Source organism: Alosa alosa, chromosome 15 (assembly GCF_017589495.1).
Source record: "Alosa alosa isolate M-15738 ecotype Scorff River chromosome 15, AALO_Geno_1.1, whole genome shotgun sequence".
NCBI lineage: Eukaryota > Metazoa > Chordata > Actinopteri > Clupeiformes > Clupeidae > Alosa > Alosa alosa.
This window is the reverse complement of record NC_063203.1, coordinates 21,891,186-21,907,330: the sequence shown is the minus strand read 5'-3', so window position 1 is coordinate 21,907,330 and position 16,145 is coordinate 21,891,186. Positions and strand designations below refer to the sequence as shown.

The 16,145-nt window shown below is 41.0% G+C and overlaps 1 protein-coding gene across 2 annotated transcripts in view; it reads left to right on the top strand.

The window, feature by feature from the left end:
• The window catches only part of LOC125308374 (adhesion G protein-coupled receptor G3-like), a 42,101-nt gene that overhangs the window by 10,609 nt on the left and 15,347 nt on the right, over window positions 1–16,145 (top strand). For both annotated transcript variants that reach the window (XM_048264836.1, XM_048264835.1), the window contains 2 exons: window positions 11,974–12,074; window positions 12,942–13,069. In XM_048264836.1, coding sequence (XP_048120793.1) covers window positions 11,974–12,074; window positions 12,942–13,069 — 229 coding nt within the window. The remainder of the gene's footprint in view (window positions 1–11,973; window positions 12,075–12,941; window positions 13,070–16,145) is intronic.

The window sequence follows — 16,145 nt, the reverse complement described above, 5'->3', positions numbered from 1 at the left end:
TGTTCTTACTCAGGTCAGTGTGTACTATCCTCAGGATCTTTGTACTGTGTGTGTGTGTGTGTGTGTGTGTGTGTGTGTGTGTGTGTGTGTGTGTTTGTTTGTTTGTGTGTGTGTGTGTATTTAAAAAATCATTGTATTGCAATGATCTCATAATATGTGGGTGGAATGCAAGGAGGACACCAGCTAATCTCCCTGGTCCACCCCTTTTTGTGTCACCTACTGACAATCAATGTCGCAGCTCCCACAAAATGCTCATGAAAAGGGGAAAACTCAGCAAACAAAAGAGACAAAATTTGTGGCAAACACGAGTTAGGATAATTAAAAGACAGTCAAACTCTTAAAACTGTTTTGGATCTTGCGCTAAATCTATATGGATGTGACAGACTTAAGTCAAGTCAAGTCAAGTCATTTATTTATATAGCACATTTAAAAACAAACAGGGGTCAAAGTGCTGAACAAACACAAAGAAAAGGTTAGCTAATAAGTCACAACAATAAGACCATCTACACAAAGACCATACATCTACACATAGGTCATACATCTACACACATCTACACAAAGGCCATACATCTACACAAAGGCCATACATCTACACACATCTACACAAAGGCCATACATCTACACAAAGGCCATACATCTACACAAAGCCCATACATCTACACAAAGCCCATACATCTACACAAAGACCATACATCTACACAAAGCCCAATAAGACCATACATCTACACAAAGACCATACATCTACACAAAGACCATACATCTACACAAAGACCATACATCTACACAAAGGCCATACATCTACACACATCTACACAAAGGCCATACATCTACACAAAGGCCATACATCTACACAAAGCCCATACATCTACACAAAGGCCATACATCTACACACATCTACACAAAGGCCATACATCTACACAAAGGCCATACATCTACACAAAGGCCATACATCTACACAAAGGCCATACATCTACACAAAGCCCATACATACATCTACACAAAGGCCATACATCTACACAAAGGCCATACATCTACACAAAGGCCATACATCTACACAAACTAAGTGTGATTATTCGTAGCAAGACAGCATTAGTAGAAGTGACAAGAAAATAGATAAGATAAATAAAAACTAGATGTACCGCAGAGCGGTACAAAATATGACCGCCGCCCAGTCCAGCACATTTTTTCCACAAAAATAAATCACGCTGAAAGGCCTATATGATTCTAACTGTCTCACTAAATTGCATTATCCACACTCAATTCTCACTGGTATCTGCTAGACAACAAGTACCAAAACATGATTAGTGCATAGATTTCACATGTAAAATTCATTTTATACAACCCCAACTCCATCTTGCCTGTTCATAATTCTGAGAAATTCTTGAATTGTGTGCATGTGTGCATGTACATGTTTATGTTATGTGTGTGTGTGTGTGTGCTTGTGTGTGTGTGTGCTTGTGTGTGTGCCTGCTCATGTGCCTGTGCATGCAAGCGTACATATGTCTACTGTGTGAGTATGTGTCATCGCGATATGATTACTGTGAATGTATGTGTGTGTGTGTGTGTGTATCTGTTTGTGCACATGTGTGCACATGAAATGGGTTAACATGACCCCTGGAGGCAAACATCATACGGAAAAAATGGTCATCCTAGGCCCTACAGTTCTCAAGATATTCACAGAGAACTGTGTCTGCCCTACCCTCCTTTCGGGGGGTCCAGTCCAGCGGGGGCTACAGATCAAAACGAAAAATGACGGTTCCATGCTATCCATGTGGGGTTACATGCCCACCAAGTTTTGTGTACCCCGGTCTTTCAGTGTCCCGGGAATCCCTGTTGGTGTACGTCACTAAATGTACACATAAATTATTTTATTTTAAGGCCCCCCATGAACGAAAGTACACAAAACTTGGCATGCATTCGGAGGGTGTCATAATGATCCTACACTTTTAATTTTGTGCAGTTTTGACCTTGTCAGCCAGAGATATTGTGATCACACCTGATTTTTTGCTTTTTAATTTTTAACTAGGTGGCGCTATACATGAAATAAGTGGTAATGGGATGGGTTGACATGCCCCCTTAAGACCAACATACATAAAAAAGGTGGACCTCCTAGGCCCTACGGTTCTTGAGATATTCACAGAAAACTGTCTCCGGCCACCTACAGGCCAGTTGGTGTATAGTAACATAAATTAATTTATTGTGTGGCCCCCCATGAACGGAATTCCACAAAACTTGGCGTGCATACAGAGGGTGTCATAATGATCCTACACTTCCAATTTCGTGCAGTTTTGACTATGTTAGGTCACAGATACCTGCGATTACAACACCTCATTTTTACTTTTTTGTGTTTAACTAGGTGGCGCTATACATGAAATGAGTGGTTATGTAATGGGTTGACATGGCCCCTTGAGATCAACATACAAAAAAAAATGGTCCTCCTAAACCCTACGGTTCTCGAGATATTCACAGAAAACTGTGTCTGCCCTACCCTCCTTTCGGGGGTCCAGTCCAGCGGGGGGGCTACAGATCAAAACGAAAAACGATGGTTCCATGCTATCCATGTGGGGTTACATGCCCACCAAGTTTCGTCTACCCCGGTCTTTCAGTGTCCCGGGAATCATTGACAGAAATTTGGGCACGCTTCGCTGCGCGGCGGTCATAATAAATAAGAAGATTAAAACAAGACCAAGAACATCATACTCTATTAAAATCAAGTGAGAAAAAATATGTCTTGAGATTGGATTTGAAGGAGGTAATTGTAGGGGAGGATTTGATATGTGGAGGAAGGGTATTCCAGAGCTTTGGAGCAGCTACAGAAAAAGCTTGGTCGCCACAGGTTTTGAGGCGTGTACGTGGGACAGCAAGCAGTAGTTGGTCTTGCGACCTGAGTGACCTGGTAGTAGAGTGTGGGGGCAGAAGTTCAGAGATGTAAGGTGGGGCTAAACCTTTAAGGGCTTTAAAAACAAAAAGTAACATTTTAAACTCAATCCTGAATTTGACCGGAAGCCAGTGTAGCTGAGCTAAAATTGGTGTTATGTGCTCACTTTTTTGGTGTTGGTGAGGAGCCTAGCAGCAGCGTTTTGTACCAGCTGGAGTTTGTTTAGATTTGATTGTGACATGCCAATGTCCAGAGAATTGCAGTAATCTAAGCGGGAGGAGATGAAGGCATGGACAACGGTTTCAAGATCAGTTGCGGACAGAATGGGTTTCAGCTTGGCTATGGTTCTTAATTGGTAGAAACTGGCTTTGACTACACTGCTGACTTGCTTGTTAAAATTTAAGGACCCATCTAACTGAACGCCCAGGTTTTTGACTAGGTTATGCAGGTTAGGTGAGAGAGGACCAAGTGCGTTGCTTAAATTGGCGACAGAGGAGGGGGAGCCAAAGAGAATTATTTCTGTCTTGCTTTCATTTAATTGCAAAAGTTGCATGCCATCCAGGATTTGATATCCTCAAGACAGCTAAACAGTTTGTTGAGGGTGGAAGTGCAATTTGGACTGAAAGGCAGATAGAGCTGTGTGTCATCAGCATAGCAGTGATATTGGCAGTTGGGTTAGCCCCTTGAGCCGTGGATCTGCCCAAGGTTTCTTCCTTGGTAAGGGAGTTTTTCCTTGCCCCTGTTGCTCTTGGGTGCTCCTTGTTGGTGCCCCCCACCCAATCCCAATCCTCCCCCACCTTTTTTATGCAGCCCTTGCCACTTAATCTACTAAACCCCTCTTCTACTGCACTTTTTACCCCCCCCCCCATTAATGCACAAATAGGCTGACACCAGACATAATTTCACTGCATTTCTTACTTCCCGTAACTATATGCATGTGACAATAAACTTCCTTGTATCCTTGTATCCTTGTATATTGGATGTTGTGCTTCTGGAGGATGGAGCCCAGGGGCAACATGTAGAGGGAGAAGAGCAGGGGGCCTAGAATGGACCCTTGGGGGACACCAAATTTACATGCAGCAATGGAGGAAGACTGGTGTTTTGTGACTAATGGTGTGTGTAGGCCAGACACTGGTGTCTGGTGACTAATGGTGTGTGTAGGCCAGACACGAGCCCCAGACAGGAGTAGAGTTATTATGGTTTCCTGAAGACTTTGGACAATGACGAGTTGAATAGGTTGTACAAACAGAGAAGATTGCAGATGTGGTTTGTACAATAAAGAAGGAATAAAAACCCAATATTACAGTAGATCGCTGTATGACAAATCATGTATACGTCAAACAGGATATAAATAATAAGATCTCTGATAACACAAAGCATTATGTTAGCCTACATGTCTTGTATTACATAAATAAATACCATCACAAGTATATTTAGCAGAAAGGAAATAACATTTTAGTGCATTTTTAGTGCATAATCGTGTCAAACAATAGAATGTTGCCGACAAGCAGATTAACTTAATTAGCAAACATTACATCGATAAACATTACAAACAGATTAAGGCAGTGAAAGGAAATAAACTTACATTTCATAGACGCACATGCAATAACTTAGGTATTTCTCAGGAATTCAGGATTCGCAAATGTCTTAAACAAAGGATTGCCACCGTAGCCATTCAAACAAACCTGCACCTGCACAAGAAGTGACATTTAAATAGAAGGCCGAGAGCGCAGGCAGGGATTGCGGAGGCGGAGAAGCTTGTTTGAGTAAGGGATTTTTTTACAGCCGCCCCTCAAATATGATCGGTATATTTGATAACAAAAAAAATCTATTCTGAAGAAGGAATATTATCATCTACCGTAAAACTTCAAATAATAGCCGAGTCCCAAATAGACGCACGGCGTGGCTACAGGTTTGGGTTAAAGGCCGGTCTCAAATAGAGGCCTGGTCTGTTTATTAGTTTCGGGTTGTATTTAATCTTCTAAAACCCGTCAGATCGTCTGTTTAAAGCCCAGTTCACACCAAAGATTCGCAATGAGACGAAACCGTTGCAGAAAGGAGTTGCAGCGGTATGGTGCAGACTGCACGCTAACGTTATGATTAGATGGCATTAAAAGACTGCGGTGGGGAACAGCTAGAGTTCCAAATTGTATAACTTTTTTCAATATGAACTATGCCTATATGTCCGACTCATCGTTTAATTCATTCCTTTTGTTTAAAATTTGCGGATAGGCCGATGGTAAGCTTGTTTTTATGCTGGCAACAAAACAAAAGGGTTCACAAACGTTATTCTTTATTCTAAATGCGTACTGCAATGGCGATAAAGAGAAAGAAGTAGGCTATGATTTGAAATGTAAGCTGACTGTTGTCAAATTTGCCAAATAAAATATGGGAGAAACATATGGTTCATGCTCTCTCATGCTGTTTCATTTGTGCCAAAAAGGAGGGAGAATGAAACATTACGCACGTTCCACTTTTACATAAATAATTCCTGAACGGTTTTGGTCAGGGCTGATAATGCAACTGTATTTGACAAAGGACATAGGCTAGGTTGCTAGTGACAAAATATGAGCTTTCAGTGTGATACGATGTCTTTGTAAATTACGTTTGATTAAAACGTGTTTCATCTGTTCTGGCTATCCCCACTATTTAAATCTTATCTCACTCAATGAACATCTCAACACTAAATGAATGATGATCCGCAATTGTCATCAGATAGTCTAGTCATATGTGTAGACATTCAGTGTGTTTGAAACTAGATGTACCGCATAGCGGTACAAAATATGACCGCCGCTCAGTCCTGTACATCCATTCCGCGAAAATAAATCACACTTCAATTTGTCTCCATATTTTACTCCATCCCCCACTCTTGAAACTTTTGTGTATGCTTGTTTGGCATGCCTGAGTGTGTGTGTACGGCTGCACAGAAAGTAGCCTACTGGTGCTGAAAAGGTGAATAGATTGTAGAATAGCCAAAGAAGATGTAGCATTGTTATAAAACCTTTAAAATCTCTAAACAATCACAAGTAGGGCAGTTCATCACAGTTCATCCATTGCAACTGGATTGATGAAAGGTCACTTACACCTGTAGGCTACATTGTATTTAGGAAAAGCAAAAGGTATCAGCATAATGTTATTTATTTTTTATGTATTTATAAACAAAAACATCTCTGTCAGTTCCATGCCGTTTTCAACAGCTATCAAAAACAAAGGTCATTTTTGGATGGATGGATTTTTTGTGAATGTTTCTTCTTCTACATAAGATTTTAGTCATCTTTAGTTCATGTAATACTTTATTGTCAATGCACAAATTAAGTAACAGTAGTCTGAAACTTTATTGTTAATGCACAAATTAAGTAACAGTAGTCTGAAACGAAATGCTGTTTTACATCTAACCAGTGGTGCAAATAACTGACATGTCCAAATGGGCCTTGATGAAATGCGTAAGCTAGACTGTTCATACACATTTTAACGGGCCAAAGTTGAAGAGCTTTTGTCCGTTATTGTTCGTGCAAATATAGGCTGATTCATGTTCCCTTGCATTGTGTAACTGAGGTCCATGGCTAGTCTGGCTTTCATCAGACCAAGCTCAATCTTTTAAGAAATCAAAAAATAAATAGCGGGCAGATCAGGCTGGGTTCACCCAGCCTAGTCCATAATAATAATATAATAATAATAAAGCTTTATTTGTATAGCACCTTTCATACACAGAATGCAGCTCAAAGTGCTTTACATTTGAAGCATGTAACACAATAATAGTCAGTCAGTCATTATCAATCACTTTTCTTTGCTGTTTATGATATACTCAGCAACATATCAAAAATATAGAAAATGACGCCATAAGACTGGCAGCCTTAACCCTCTTACCCCCACAAGCACGCCATATGGCAACTGTGGCAAGGAAAAACTCCCATATTCCAGGAAGAAACCTTGAGCAGAACCTGACTTAATAGGGGAGCCCATCTGCTTCTGGCTGGCTGCCCTCAATAGTAGCAGATGTAGAATAATCTGAAAATGTAGTCTACAGGATAAGATGAGTTAACTAAAAGCTTTCCTGTACAGGTATGTTTTCAGATCTTTTTAAAAATATTTACTGAACTCGCCTGCTTGATGTACAGAGGCAGGGTGTTCCATAGTTTGGGGGGCATAATGGATAAACGCAGCTTCTCCACTTTGTTTGTGGAGCACTTTGGGGACGATTAAAAGATTAGAATTGGATGATCTAAGTTTCCTTTGTGGTTGATAAGATATTAAAAGCTCAGAGATATATGAAGGTGCTATGCCATTCAGAGCTTTGTAAGTAATTAACATAACCTTAAAATCAATTCTATAGGAAATAGGGAGCCAGTGCAGTTCAGCCAACACAGGGGGTGATGTGTTCTCTCTTCTTAGTCTTAGTTAAAAGTCTAGCCGCAGAGTTCTGTATGAGTGCCAATTTCTTTAGAGGTTTTTGGGAAGACCAGTGAAAAGTGCATTGCAGTAGTCTAACCTGCTAGTGATAAAGGCGTGAATTAGTTTTTCTGCATCTTGTTGAGTTAAAAGGGCCGCACTTTGGCAATGTTTCTCAAGTGGAAATAGGCTGTCTGAGTAACTTTACTGATATGGGGCTTAAAACTTAACTCTGCATCTAAGATGACACCGAGGCTTGTTACTTTTGGTTTGACCTGGTGTGCCAAGTTCCCCAGATTACTAAGAATAATATCTCGCTTTAGTTTTGGTCCAACCAGAAGTACCTCTGTTTTGTCATCATTTAGTTTCAAAAAGTTTTTGCTCATCCACTGATTAATGGAGGTTAGGCATGCAGTGAGGGAGCAAAGGCCATCTGTTAGTTGGCTCCACAGAAAGATACAATTGGGTATCATCTGTGAGCTGTGGAAGTTTACATTATGCTGACTTATGACGTTTCCCAATGGAAGCATATATAGAGAAAATAGCAGGGGACCAAGGCAGCTCCCCTGGGCCACACCAAAAGGCAAGTCATGTTTTTCAGATACATGATCTCCTAGACTGATATAAAAATCTCTGCCAGTAATGTAGGTTTGAAACCAGTTTAGAGCATTATCAGAGAGACCCACCCACTTCGCAAGGCGGTGAATTAGGATGCTATGATCAATGGTGTCAAATGCCGCACTCAAATCCAGAAGAATAAGGATTGAGACTTTGTTTGAGTCGGTAGCTAGTCTGAGATCATTGACTATTTTACTAGAGCCGTTTCTGTGCTGTGATTTGATCTAAAACCTGATTGGAATTTTTCAAGGATACTGTTTTCGTTGAGGAAGGTATTTAACTGATTACAAACAACTTTTTCAAGTAAAAAAAAACGATAGATTTGATATAGGCCTGTAGTTGCTCAGATTGGTATGGTCAAGATTTGACTTTTTAAGTAAAGGTTTCACAACAGCGGTTTTAAAAGCAGTTGGAAATATACCTGTTTCTAATGAGGTATTTATTACCTTGAGAAAAAAGGGAGCTAAGCCATCATATACTTTTTTGAGGAATGTAGTAGGGATTGGATCTAAAACACATGTTGAGGAGCCAGTTTGAGTTATAATTTTACCAAGCTCAGATTGAGTAATAGTGCTAAAGGACCTTAATTTTGGGGGGCTGTTTTTGGGTGTACTATCAAACATATTACTTGTGTTACCAATAGCCTCCCTTATAGAAATGACTTTGTTTTTGAAGAAGTCTGCAAATTCTTAGATCTTAGAGAGGATGCCTGACTGAGTGTATCAAAAGGTGTTTGATGCAATAGCCTATCAATGGTAGAGAACAACACCCTAGAGTTTCCACTGTTTTCAGCAATTACCTTAGAGAAGTGGTTCCTCCTCTCATTCGAATAGCTCTATTATAATTTGCAATTTTTTCTTTTTAGAATGGCACGGTGAACCTGTAACTTAGTTTTTCTCCATGTTCTCTCAGCTTTCCTACATCATCTTTTTAGATCATGGATATTTTCGTTCATCCAAGGGACATCCATAGGCACCCGATATTGTTTAATTTTCAGATTGAGATATACACGCTCTGGCTATTCTAAATACAAAAATGCATTAGGGAGTTATGACAAAACTGTAACTAACAAACTAGATCCTAATAGAAAGCTGTTAGCTTCCCTAAGCTACAGGTAGGATTATAAGGTAGGCCTATTTACAACATAAATTGTCAATAGGCTATGCTGGCGACACAAATAAAAATCTCCTTTGGAAACCAATGGCTTACTTAATTTACAGTATCAAGCGGACTTAAACTGCCATATCGTGGCGAGAAGTTGTAATAAAATTCACGCAGCTCCATGAGTCAAGGAAAGCGCGAATGAAGTAGCCACTTCTAAATGGGACCCACTACACAGTAGCTTAAGGTGTGTTGCTAAATCAGCCATAATGAAATGAAGGTGTCATTGTTTGGATACTTCACACACGTGCTTTTTAATTTCAAAGACTACAACTACCAAGCTGGAATCAAAGCACATCGATTCCCCTCTCACACCCTGCACGCACGCAAAACTGTATCAGACCGGTGTAACGTTGGTAAATCTTCCATTGCACAGAATGATTTTTGTAGCACGTGCAACAAATGACAGTCGAAAGATACAATTACAGTGCTGCTATCAATTTGCTTGGTATAACCGCATTTATAGTTTTCTACAAATGCAATCAATCAAATTGGCCTCCATCACTCAACCAACGCTAACGGTAACATTACCTAGGTCCTTATTGATATTATAAGATTAACGTACCTGCAGTAAAAACCAAGCATGTCCGATAAACATCCTCAGATTTATTTCGGCTTCAATAAGAAATGGGAATTACACTTCATGTGAACATCGTCCTGTCCTTTAGATGTTCGCTGCGGTAAATTACAGTCCTTGTAGGAAGTGTCCATTGTTTTTCCAACCCACTTTTAACTTCCAACAAAATTACGTCTCACTGCAACGATGCGCCATCTAGTGGACAAACGACTACTTATCGCCAATACTGAAAATGCAGCCATGATGATGATGATGAATATTTATTTTGGCTTTCTTTTGATCATACTGAATTTGTAATTATGTATCGGCCGTTCTAATACCGATAGTATGTGGGTGCCTGTGTGTGTGCATGTTTATATGTGTGCACCGCCATTTACAGGCCAATGAGTGTACAGTCACTAAATGTACACATAACCTAATTTTTTTAGACCCCCCCCATGGATGAAATTCTACGAAACTTGGCATACCCCCAGACCCCCAGAGAATGCCAGGTCAATCATACACATAAAATTTGGTGCAGTTCTGAACATCTTAACTGAAGATAGGGGCGATTAAAGCAGAATAATATTGCATTTTCATTTTTTACCGGGGGGGTGCAAATCAAGAGTGAGAGTGATTATGAGCCAGGTTGATGTGGGCCCTTGAGACCAACATACCATAAAAGATTCACAGAGAACTGTGTCTGCCCTACCCTCCTTTCGGGGGGTCCAGTCCAGCGTGGGGGCTGCAGATCAAAACGAAAAATGACGGTTCCATGCTATCCATGTGGGGGTACATGCCCACCAAGTTTTGTGTACCCCGGTCTTTCAATGTCCCGGGAATCCTTGTTGGTGTACGTCACTAAATATACACATAAATTAATTTATTGTAAGGCCCCCCATGACCGAAAGTACACAAAACTTGGCATGCATTCGGAGGGTGTCATAATGATCCTACACTTTTAATTTCGTGCAGTTTTGACCTTGTCAGCCAGAGATATTGTGATGAAAACACTTAATTTTTTGCTTTTTAATTTTTAACTAGGTGGCACTATACATGAAATAAGTGGTAATGGGATGGGTTGACATGCCCCCTTAAGACCAACATACAAAAAAAGGTGGACCTCCTAGGCCCCCACGGTTCTCGAGATATTCACAGAAAACTGTCTCCGGCCACCTACAGGCCAGTTGGTGTATAGTAACATAAATTAATTTATTGTGTGGCCCCCCATGAACGGAATTCCACAAAACTTGGCGTGCATACAGAGGGTGTCATAATGATCCTACACTTCCAATTTCGTGCAGTTTTGACTATGTTAGGTCACAGATACCTTCAATTACACCACCTCATTTTTACTTTTTGTGTTTAACTAGGTGGCGCTATACATGAAATGAGTGGTTATGGAATGGGTTGACATGGCCCCTTGAGATCAACATACAAAAAAAAAATGGTCCTCCTAAACCCTACGGTTTTCGAGATATTCACAGAAAACTGTGTCTGCCCTACCCTCCTTTTGGGGGTCCAATTCAGCGGGGGCTACAGATCAAGACGAAAACGATGGTTCCATGCTATCCATGTGGGTTACATGTCCACCAAGTTTCGTGTACCCCGGTCTTTCAGTGTCCCGGGAATCATTGACGGAAATTTGGGCATGCGAAAAAGAAAAAAAAAAAAAAAAAAAAAAAAAAAAATCTGACTAAACCTATATGACCGCCACATAATAATTAATTTGATAATATTTTCCATCTTTGCAGAGGAAAAGTTTTGTGTAAAGGGAATTAAAGGCCTGTCTCATATAGACGCCTGTCTCTAATACTAGCCGGTGCAGTTTGGCGATTTGGGAAAATAAAAGCCTGGGCAGTTTTACGGTATATTTGGCAAAATAATCAGTGCCCTAAATGGCCTTCTGTAGATTTTTCCCTTAATCAGAACTTCGGCTGTCCTAACACGGCCATCTTTACTGGGTTTGAGGTTATGTATTTTTCCAACTGGCCAAAATGCTCAGTCAGGTTAAGAGTGTCCTGTTACCACTTCTGTCGGGTCTGGAGTACAGGGAGGTAATTCTTAATGAAGCTGGACCGGAATTGGTCTGCATTAATCTGGCTATGACTTCAGCGTCTATTGGAAAGTAACTTAGAGGATTTTTTACTCCTAACTCCTAACTGGGTGAAGGGGTGATCCAATTAATGGTCGCGACTGTTTCAGGGATAGTTTTCACTCACAGACCTGACCCTATCCAGTCCTTTGTCATTTGACAGAGAAGCAAGCTGTCTCAGGCAACACACCTTACCTGTGTGTGTGTGTGTGTGTGTGTGTGTGTGTGTGTGTGTGTGTGTGTGTGTGCATATGGTTCTGTGTCTGTGTGTTTCAGAGGCGACTGCGATATGGAACTCATCTGGTTGTAACACTACTAATGTTAAAGGAAAGGTGATCTGCTCGTGCAATCACCTGTCCTTCTTTGCTGTACTGCTGGTAAGAGATTCTGTGGATTGAAAACATGTGCTATGTGTACAGTGTACACTTTAAGCTGTATGGATTCTAGCCACATACAATGCAGATATATACCATACCATTTGGATTTACATTAGGGCTGTGCAATTAATCAAATTTCAATCTCAATCTCAATTTTGGCTCCAATCACAAAAATAGTATAATCGAGAGAAAAAAAACAATTATTTTGCCACATTCCGTTAAGAATTAGGGTTTTTGTAAATAGGTACAATTTCAACTTATACAGCACACTGATTCACGCTGCTTCTTTAAGCCCTGCACTCCACACGACCCTCTCCTCTGTGCACAGGCAACTAAAGCAGTTTTGGGTTGTGTGAGGGCTCCTGCAGTCGGTAGCATCATGATCCACGCCGAAATTGTAACTAGCGCATTCTCTGCTAAGTTTGTTACTATCACTGTCAATCAAGGTGACCAAATTAATGAGAGAATTTATGGCAAGTTGGCTAATCTGATGTTAGAACACGCCTGTTTTTTTTTTTTTAAATCAGCATGGTACAACTTGTCTTTTAGCTTCTACTAGTGCACAAAGATAACATTAGGCAAACGCAAATGCTACCATTAGATCACTAACACTGATTGGTTGCTCCTTCAGTCCAAATGGATTATGAAAAATATTTTTAAAGACCCAGGGGAGACCCTCATGAATAATTGTTAATTGATAATCGAGATTACAATTTTTACCAAAATATAATCGTGATTATGATTTTTGCCATAATCGAGCAGCCCAAATTTACATCACATGTAGTGTGGATTAATGCCATATGTATGTGTATGCATGTGTATGAATGTCTGTGTGAACATGTGTGTTGTGTTTGTGTGTGTTTCCAGACTCCTTTAGGTGTGGTAAAACCTCTCAGCGCTGCATCTGTTTACACCCTGACTATACTGTCACGGGTTGGCTGCAGTGTGTCTCTGGCCTTCCTTGTCCTAACGGTGCTCACACATGCTTTCTACCAGTAAGGCGCCCGCACACACACACACACTCTCACACACACACACACACACACACACACACACTAGTGTTGCACGGTGTATCGATACTAAAAAGGTATCACGATGCCTTCACGCAAAAAACGATACGATTTCCGACGTTTTTAGAATCGATACTTTATTAAAACTAGATGTACCGCAGAGCGGTACAAAATATGACCGCCGCCCAGTCCAGCACATTTTTTCCACAAAAATAAATCACGCTGAAAGGCCTATATGATTCTAACTGTCTCACTAAATTGCATTATCCACACTCAATTCTCACTGATATCTGCTAGACAACAAGTACCAAAACATGATTAGTTCAAAGATTTCACATGTAAAATTAATTTTATACAACCCCACCTCCATCTTGCCTGTTCATAATTCTGAGAAATTCTTGAATTGTGTGCATGTGTGCATGTACATGTTTATGTTATGTGTGTGTGTGTGTGTGTGTGTGTGTGCGTGTGTACATACTGTATGTCTACTGTGTGAGTATGTGTCATACGTATGATTACTGTGAATGTATGTGTGTGTGTGTGTATCTGTTTGTGCACATGTGTGTACATGAAAGGGGTTAACATGACCCCTGGAGGCAAACATACGGAAATAAATGGTCATCCTAGTCCCTACAGTTCTTAAGATATTCACAGAGAACTGTGTCTGCCCTACCCTCCTTTCGGGGGGTCCAGTCCAGCGGGGGGGCTACAGATCAAAACGAAAAACGACGGTTCCATGCTATCCATGTGAGGTTACATGCCCACCAAGTTTTGTGTACCCCGGTCTTTCAGTGTCCCGGGAATCCTTGTCAGTGTACGTCACTAAATGTACATATACATTATTTTATTGTAAGGCCCCCCATGAACGAAAGTACACAAACTTGGCATGCATACGGAGGGTGTCATAATGATCCTACACTTTTAATTTTGTGCAGTTTTGACCTTGTCAGCCAGAGATATTGTGATGAAAACACCTAATTTTTGCTTTTTAATTTTTAACTAGGTGGCTTATACATGAAATAAGTGGTAATGGGATGGGTTGACATGCCCCCTTAAGACCAACATACATAAAAAGGTGGACCTCCTAGGCCCTACGGTTCTCGAGATATTCACAGAAAACTGTCTCCGCCACCTACAGGCCAGTTGGTGTATAGTAACATAAATTAATTTATTGTGTGGCCCCCCATGAACGGAATTCCACGAAACTTGGCGTGCATACAGAGGGTGTCATAATGATCCTACACTTCCAATTTTGTGCAGTTTTGACTATGTTAGGTCACAGATACCTGCGATTACAACACCTCATTTTTACTTTTTTTGTGTTTAACTAGGTGGCGCTATACATGAAATGAGTGGTTATGTAATGGGGTTGACATGGCCCCTTGAGATCAAAAAATACAAAAAAAAATGGTCCTCCTAAACCCTACGGTTCTCGAGATATTCACAGAAAACTGTGTCTGCCCCCACCCTCCTTTCGGGGTCCAGTCCAGCCGGGGGGGCTACAGATCAAAACGAAAACGATGGTTCCATGCTATCCATGTGGGGTTACATGCCCACCAAGTTTAAAAACCCCCGGGTCTTCAGTGTCCCGGGAATCATTGACGGAAATTTGGGCATGCGAAAAAAATTAAACCTATATGACCGCCACTTCGCTGCGCGGCGGTCATAATAATTAATTTGATAATATTTTCCATCTTTGCAGAGGAAAAGTTTTGTGTAAAGGGAATTAAAGGCCTGTCTCATATAGACGCCTGTCTCTAATACTAGCCGGTGCAGTTTGGCGATTTGGGAAAATAAAAGCCTGGGCAGTTTTACGGTATATTTGGCAAAATAATCAGTGCCCTAAATGGCCTTCCGCCGCCGGCGGTCATAATAATAAAGTTCTGCGTCTGTGTGAACTGCTGCTCTCACTGCTCCTAGTACGCATCTAGGCAAGTGGGCGTGTCAAGCAGGCATCTCTGAGTGAGTGAGTGCGCAGCTAACGTCAACAAAGTTTTTTGTCGACAGTCCCCTGACTTGTGGATAGGGTTGCCAACCGTTCCGTATAATACGGATTCGTCCCGTATCCGAAGCTTGAAAGAGGTGTTCCGTATTGAACTCTTACGGAACGCACTTTATTCCGTATTTATGAGAAACTGCTCACTGTGCACACACACTACCATGAAAAACACACACAAAAAAACTAAAAACCTCTACTATAAACGACACTTTACTGTTTCTCAAAGCAGCAGTGGCCAGCGGGTCCCTGTTGGTCTGTGTCAAGATCACTCGCACGTCGCACCCAAAGGTTCTAGAATGCCGCTGTTCCGCATTGTAATAGGTTGTTTCATGAATTGTTTATCATGTATCGTGGCAACGCTGTCAAAAACAGGCGCGAGATTTAAGAGAAAAATGTAACAATGGCCACGTCCAAAACTCCGGTAACCAAAAGGCGTATGCAGCGATATCGCATCGAATGGGAAGCGGAATTCCCTTGGGCAGAAGGCGTGAGGGAGAACGAGTACAAGGCAAATTGCACCATCTGCCGTCGGCTCTTCTCTATTTCACATGGTGGCGTGTGTGACCTGAAACAGCACGCAGCAGGTGACAATCACAGAGGCAGAGGCAGAGGAGGGCACAGGGGGATGGAGCTCTGTCAAGGTTCCTTATCCGCCCTACCTCACCAGAGGCTGACTTGGTATGTGCAATACAATTATAATTTTCAGTTAGATTAAGTAAGAGTATGCCATAGGCCTAGAAGTTTTGTCATCATCAGTTAATTACTTCTACATAAAAACTAATACCTACATACAAGGACACAATGATATTTATTTGTCAAATACACAAAGATACACATCTGTAAGCATGTAGTGAAATTATGTTGGTTGCACAACTTTACTGTGCATTGGTGGAGATGGGGAGAATGATTATGACTATGAGGCAGAATAATTATATTAAGAAATAAATAGAATGGGGAGGGGGTTTATGTACATGGGCTATTTAAAGTCCAGTAATATCTGTTAAGTTCATGTGTGCGAGTTGAGTGAGTATAGTGAATAAATATATACAAACAGTGACATTG